This window comes from Frankliniella occidentalis, unplaced genomic scaffold (genome assembly GCF_000697945.3).
Source record: "Frankliniella occidentalis isolate FOCC.00 unplaced genomic scaffold, Focc_3.1 Scaffold40, whole genome shotgun sequence".
NCBI lineage: Eukaryota > Metazoa > Arthropoda > Insecta > Thysanoptera > Thripidae > Frankliniella > Frankliniella occidentalis.
Genome location: NW_026267170.1, coordinates 1,403,198 through 1,410,743, shown reverse-complemented (window position 1 = coordinate 1,410,743; position 7,546 = coordinate 1,403,198). Strand labels below are relative to the sequence as shown.

The 7,546-nt window shown below is 44.6% G+C and overlaps 1 protein-coding gene across 2 annotated transcripts in view; it reads right to left on the bottom strand.

The window, feature by feature from the left end:
- Window positions 1–1,016: 1,016 nt before the first annotated feature.
- Window positions 1,017–7,546, bottom strand: part of LOC113215128 (troponin C) — a 12,441-nt gene continuing 5,911 nt past the window's right edge. The window contains exons 3-7 of one of the 2 annotated variants that reach the window (XM_026434703.2): window positions 4,894–5,037; window positions 4,318–4,437; window positions 4,093–4,224; window positions 2,583–2,649; window positions 1,017–1,560 (exon numbers count right to left, since the gene is read on the bottom strand). In XM_026434703.2, the coding sequence (XP_026290488.1) occupies window positions 2,618–2,649; window positions 4,093–4,224; window positions 4,318–4,437; window positions 4,894–5,037 (428 nt within the window). In that variant the 3' untranslated portion in view covers window positions 1,017–1,560; window positions 2,583–2,617. The remainder of the gene's footprint in view (window positions 1,561–2,582; window positions 2,650–4,092; window positions 4,225–4,317; window positions 4,438–4,893; window positions 5,038–7,546) is intronic. The other variant, XM_026434705.2, reaches the window with a different exon arrangement.

The following is a 7,546-nucleotide window of genomic DNA, read 5'->3' as shown; positions in this document are numbered from 1 at the left end:
CTAGTTTTTACTATTTCATTTTAAAGTTCTCATGCCATCAATTTTATTGGTTCCCAAATTGTGTTAAAGTCAATCGCAGAATGTCATTTTAGCATGTATTTTTGCCGTTAAAAGGGTGATGTATTTTATAAAATCCTTTGTGTTTGTTGTAGACTGATGTTGTTTGCACAAAACTTGAATTACTGTGTTATATGAGGGACATTGTTGCCAATTTGTTACTAATCCATGACATTTTGACTGCTGGCAGTCAAGCTATACATTCGGTTTATGTGGTTCCTCATTTTATAATTAGCTTTTCAAATACTTCCCTCATGGATTGTGTAGCTATGTTTGTCAGTTTGCTCTTCTCTTCCATTACAATTTTAAAGTTAAAAATAATTTTTCTTTTGCTTCAACATACTTTAAACTTTGCCTGGCTGAATTATTACACAATTTTGACTATGGTGTGACTCCCTTGTTGTCACTCATTGTCATGTACTGGGTAATACTAAAGCTCAAGAGTCGGATACAATCCACACACAATAATTCTCATTGTTTCTAGTTTGTTTCACTTGTGTTTATTTTAAAGTTTCTGTCTGTGTCATTGTTGTATTTTTGTGCCCTTAGTATTACATTTAAATTTTCCCCAGAGGGATATTGAACTATGAGAAATGCTAGTCATTTTAAAAATCTTTTCTCATTTGTGCTTATTAAAGTTATATGCACTTTGGATAAATGTTATTTACAACATTTTTTTAATAGATATATTGAGAGCCGTCAGTGTACTTACGGAACACATCCATCCAACACCACTTTCTGTCATTCATTCTATCCAATATTCAGTGCTTCCTTGGTACTCCTAGCGTTCATATTATGTAACCTATGTCTTTCCAGTGTCTTCTTTAGCAATGCCATTTTATGAGAACAGTAAAGGTGAAGAAAACTAAGAGAAAATGGTCCTTTGTAATTTTCTTTCTCCCATCTGGTAATTACTGCGGTTATAATCTTGGATATCAGGTAGTAAAATTATTGCACAGTTTTGGGTTTTCAGTATATTTTTTCTTGGAATACTGTAGTCAAAATATGAGAAGGATACACGCAGTGTAAAAATAACTGGCTACATCATAAAAACAAGGTAAACAACATTTGTATAAACAGATATGCAAACAAATCTTGAACAAATCTAGCTCCTCAATCAAATTTCAAATTTCTTATTGCTTTCATAAGCATGTATGAAGTGTGCATACCCCTGAGGTAATCTTGTTTCTCAGAAGTACACTTACATTTAACTTACAGAAATGGAACATTCTCTCCATTTCAATACTAAACATTCACCACAATTATAATTAGGCCCAATAAGAAAAATGTCACGGAATAAGGCATAATACATACATTAATAACAGTCAAGAATGATAATGGTAGGTTTTGACAAAAATGATGATTCAGGAGAGTTGATGAGGGCATTTACTATGGATCTTCTTGAACTGCTGTCGGATTGATGGAGTGTGTGGTCACCGTTTGTATATGAGTGTATGAGAGCTCGGACAAATTACTCCTCCCCCACCATCATCTCCATGAATTCTGGAACAGGATTAATGTCTTATTAAAAAACGAAGTAAGACCTAAAGGGAGAGTTAAGCAAGAACTGGTGCTAGAAACGAATTCAATTTGATATCAAAGCAATGCATTTCATTGAAAATGTAAAATATGTTAAATCAACTTCGTTTCTTCAAATTATTTCTGGCTTGGAAGGTATGGAAAATGCTTTGTCATTGATCAAGAGATGCTGTTCAGAGGCTTTTTGTACAGCGCAATAATTTTAAGAGAGCTAAAGGATCATAAAACCACTCAAACATTCACCACTGGATTGATTTTTGATGCATTAATAATTGTGGTCCTGCTTCAAATGTTTCTTGCCTTCATCATTTATAGATATAAGGAAGAGATTATGTAACAAGACCAAACCAGTTTTTAAAACCATTTTTAAAAACCAGCCTCACTGTTTTAAAGTGTTTTGTGCCCTAATAGCATGTATTATAGCTACTTAAGGGCTGCTACAGCACGTGCATTAATGATATGACATTTAAGGGGAAGCTGTTCCAGGCAAGGTAAAGAGGAATATAATTCAGAACTAACAGAGCTATTTTATGGTAGTCTCTTGACTACGTTCTATTCAAACATCAGCATTAAAAGATAGAAATGGAAAGTCTAGCTTGAAATAATACTTGTTAGATTGCTAAATCTACAATTTGGGTATCATGCACAATATATATTATTGTTGCATCACCATAATTTTGAATAGATAACTGAAAGAGGGTATCATAACATGAACCATGCAAAGGAGGTCATAGAAGGTGTCTTTTTCTTCTATTGCCATATGAGGATGGGCATGAGGTTTCTGTTTCCCTATGGCTTCAAGCTTCTAAGCATAATTCCATTCTTGATTTTGAACTCAGATGTATTGAGAATTGAGAATAACCGTGCATTGGAAAGAAATAACATGATTGTTAGTGTGAGTCAATTAGAATAGAAAAAAACAACACTCAACACATACTACAGTGAGATGCAAACTGGCGAGCCTACAGTTAGTGCTTACGTCTTACCATTTTGTCATATTGCACACGACACGATCACCAAACTAGACTTCTCCGGTCATCATCTCCATAAATTCTGTAACAAGCACACAAAGCAAGCATATTGTGTTAATGACAGGGAGCTTGAAGCGCGCCTCACTCCAGTTAGTTCACAGACTACTTACGCTTGTATAACCCCAGGTAGAATAACTGAGTGGTTTAGCTCCATATGGAGACTATGGACAGATTCTAATTCAATGCTTTGGTATGAATATAGTGCAAAATGAGTCAGCTTCATCTACCAAATTTCTTACTGGCACCTAAGCTTGCAGTAATGTCGAAAGATATTCTACTGAGGTTTAGCAAGTCGAAGCAGAGCGAACTAACTACTTTAATAAGCGCTTTGTTATTTGTCCCTGAAGTGCATTTGCAATATTTAATTAATAGAAGTCAGATCTGCTTACTGTGGCTGTTTGATGTAAGAACAAATACCTTGACACATTTGTTTTAAACACAAAATATTACAGAAACACACAAACCCTTTGTAAGAAAAATAACACAAAAGAATTGAACAAAAAATTGATGGACTCGAGTATTTCAGGAGGATCATGTTAGGTAGTTCTCTTAGAATGCAACTTTCCTGTATGCTTTGTTCTGTATTTTTTGATCAGTTATTTTTATACCAAAGGGTTAAGATAAAGAGCGCCAATTATATAATACCTTAGTTGGAAAAACAAATACATTGGTGATATGGCAGCTGCACTGGGTATATTCAAATAAAAAAAACCGGCTGGTAATGATATGAAGCAAAGTTAAAGAGCAGAATCTAAATAACTACAAGAAATATGAAAAATATCAGCTACGATAATAATTCGCTGGAAAAATGAAAATGTGTGGCGATATGAAGCATCGCAATCTCGTATTACTACACCAGGGCAGCCGTGTCATCATATCACACAATTGCGTCCACACTATAGGAAAGAGATACGAAAGCGAGCTACCCAGCGGGGCTGGGGACTGGACAAGCTTAGGTTGATTGCCAATTACTTAATTCGGGTACAATCAAATGAATTCCCCCCCCCCCCTCTATTCTCTGCCTTGATCGCCCGCGGTCCGCGGTCCGCGGTATGACATTGTCATCATCTCAACAGCTTCCGAACATTGCTCGTGTGATTCACTCTCCAGTCCCCAGCCGCCCCTCCCCCTCCCGGTCTTGGGGTGTGACTGTGTAGCCATGGAGCTCCTGCAGAAGTGGGTTAGTACCGCGGCTTGCCTGAAGGCCTCATGTCCTGCCCACGAGTGGGAGCGAGCCGGGGCTGCGTCCGGAACCTGAACCTCCTCCCCTTGGCTTGTCACTCGCCTCACGAAGAGTGCAGAGACAAAGGGGGTGAGTCTTCCTTCAATCGGGAGCCCTTTCCGGATTCAGCCCGGCCGGCCGCGCCCCGCGGGCGCCCTGTGGGCAGGCAACACGCGCAGCGCAGCCTGGGCAGGAGCCCAGAGCAGGAACCGGAGTGCGTCCGGAATGGGGTCCGAAACTTACCATCGAAGTCGACGGTGCCGGAGCCATCAGAGTCGATCTCGTCGATCATCATGTTGAGCTCCTGCTCTGTCAGCTGGTCGTCCAGCTCTCGCAGGATCTCTTTGAGGCAGGATGTGGGGATGTAGCCGTTGCCTGTTTTCAACCAGAGCGTCATGTTACTCTTGTCAGTCTTAGGGGCTCAGGGACCTTGACCGAGGAGGGACGGTGCACCGAGACGAGACTCACCCTCCTTGTCGTACAGCCTGAAGGCTTCCCGGAGCTCCTTCTGCATGGCCTCGGCGTCCTCCTCTACGATGAACTTGGCTGCTAAGGTGATGAACTCCTCGAACTCCAGGCGGCCAGACTCTGCGTGCGACAGAAAACAGGTATCAGAAATGCCTGGGGGTGACACTCATACCTCTAAAAGTGTCTCCACAATAAACGTTTCAGGAGGCGACGCTACACCCTGCTGGGAAGGCCAACCCGCTAAGCAACTGTTTGGTGACGGCATCCCGCCGAGGGCACAAGTTAAGTTTGACATTCAACGGTCCCACGCTTCACCTTCGGGATCGCCCAGAAAGTACATCCGTTTTGCTTCGATTCATTCGACAAATTACAGGAGCTCGGCGCCTGCGAGACTCGGGGTAGGCCAGCCCGCAGTACACGCTTGCACTGCAGGCAAGATTTTGCCTACCTACCAGGCGCCATGAGAGCTTGCATTGGCTGGACTAGGTTCGTACCGGTGGGTGAATGACGGAGGTACTTTCGAGATGATCCCTTGACGGACGATCATTGTGAGGGTGTAGTTTCAGAACAACTTACTGTCGGCGTCCACCTCCTCGATGAGCTCCTCCAGGATCTTCTTGTTGAAGGGCTGCCCCATGAGCCTGAGGATGTCGGCCACCATGTCGCAGGGGATGGAACCGGTGTGTTCGCGGTCGAAGGCATCGAAGGCCTTGCGGAGGACTGCAAACAAAAACGGACACTCACTTCAGCTACTGAAGAGACAGGAGAAAACTGGTCACAGGTGACAACACAAGAGTATTTCTCATTTCAAAAAACAGTATAATTGTTGAAAGCTGAAAACACAAGAAAGAGAGTGGAAGGGGTATTAGCGAACTGGCCGGCGCTCGCTCAGTGCTCGGAAGCCTTTGCAGCGGGGTTGCGGCGGCCCCTCCCGCGCGCGTGCGTAGCCGAGAGAGAGGAGCTATTTTTCCCCCTTCGTGTGTTTAGGAGAGAAAACGCATTTGGACGGGGACTCGGTCAGTTTGGCCCAAGGGTAAGGCCGGCTGGTAACTTGAGCCGTCAGCCACAGGCAGCAGGCGCCGCAGGCGGGCCGCGGGCGCACCGAAGGGCAGAACCGAGAGGACTCGAAACAGCAACAGCTTTTAGTTGCGCGTCGAACGATTCCTCACGACTGCGGGAAGATTCTAAATCTTTGAACGTCGGCATATCATGCCGCGTCCGTCCCATTTACTGGACCCCGCGAGCCGCCTACCTAATGTAGGGCGGGGGTGCGGCGGGCCGGGCGCGAAGGTTCGGTGGGGCGTGGAGGCGTGGTGGTCCCTCACCGCCCCTGAAATAGCTCCATGCCTGAAGCGCTAAGCTTTGCGTGGCGTAGCTAGCGTATAGCCAGCCCACAACGCCTGCTCCGCCCCCCTCCACCTCGCCCCGGACAGCCTGACCTGAGCTGCTGAGCCCCATCGAGTGTCAAAGACGGGCGGATAGAAAGGCGGAACTTTAGCAGAGATTACGCGACCTTCTGTTTGATCCTATTAACCCCAATGATCGTGAAAGCGTGTTGTGCCTTTTAAAAGAAGCAACACAGAAACTTAAAGTCTTACAGTTGGTTAGAAAAAAGGTTCAAAATGAAAACCGAGTGTTGAAAGGCATCATCTCTTCTGCTATTTAAAAAAAAAATACAAAAAAACTCACGAACTGTATAACACTTGCTTTTACTGGTGAGCTATTAACTTCTAGCTGCTCTATGCTGCTGCGGATCATCTCCAAAAGAGTCGTGGTATATCTCTACCGAGAGACGGGTGCATTGGAAGCTAGTCCTCGGGGCTGAAAATGTTGCACCCGGAAAAGCTTCTTATTGTGACACTTGAATTATATTTTTTTGATTGACTGAGTAGAATGTTATTATTTAGCGTCCCGTTAGCGCTGCTAGGTCAATAAGTAAATTTTATTTTACAAAATAAAAAGATTTTTCGGTGTGGTTGTAGTCTTTTTTCTTATGAGAGAAGAGAAGTGATTGTGCCTACTTGGCTCGCTAGAGGCCCGCGCGCGGGAAACTAACACCTCCGCGTAAACAGTGTGACTCGCCTTGGCTCCGCCTCAGCCACAAACCGGCGGCACCCCGACAAGATGCATCCGGACCCGAAAAATGACTTGAAGCTTTTCATCTATCTTTTACTACTTGCAGGGACGAGCACGCACGGCGTAACATCTCTTGCTTGATCCATGGCGTAAGTCCGCGCCCCCTGCCCCCTCCCTCGGCCCCTCAAGCAGCCGTTTGGTTCGCGCACCCCGTTAAATTTAAACCTCGTAACTCAACTAGACATGTTAGAGTTCCTCAGCTGTTTTCTGGCGCTCGGGTCCACCCAGCTCCCACCTGCTGCGCTGAATTTTTCATTCGGACTGATTATTATGACATGAGCTGGGAAGCGGGCCGCGGGCCGCGGACCGCGGGCCGCGGACCGCGGGTGGGGCGTGAACGTGAAATGGCAAAGTTGGGCGCGTGCGGTTGAAGGAATACTGCGCACCAGCCCACTCTGCAACTTCACACTACCTACCATCCCACTCGACGTCACACCACTCTACAACTCTACACCATACCACGATAAGAAGCATGCCCGTGCACGTCACTTTGCACTGTGCATTCCATACAATTGCAGCGGACCAACCTACAAAATATGCTAATTATTTTGCTTTGCACCCGTTTTTACAACGGAAACAGACTTCAGTGATCAATGAAAAAATACGCCAAAAACCAGGAAGTATTTATTTCGATAAAGTGAAAATTTATCTATCGAATGGTATACAGGTTTCAAAAATCATCTGCAAAAATGGAGATCTGCGGTTTTATCAGAGTCGTGCAACGATACTTGGTTTCACGAGAGTCGCGCAAATATATTTGGTTTCACTAGAGTCTATGCGCCATGGACAAGCGAAATATTGCCCCTAATTTCATTATTTTTAGACGATTGTTTCGTCGAATCATAACATTATTCCGATTGGTCATTACGGATAGTAAGGGTTAAGTGCGGAGCGAGTAGCAGGTTCGTTCCTCCCTCGGTATCACAACATATTCCTACATGGTTGCCAACAGTCCGAACTTGGCAGCCCCGGGGCTGGTGTCAATGCGTGTCGGGGCCCCCACCAACCCTCCCTCACTCCCCTCCCCCCTTTCCCGCTTGACACTTCTGGCACGGTTGTCGTTCCGTTGAGGTGTGTGTGTATGTGAGAGAGA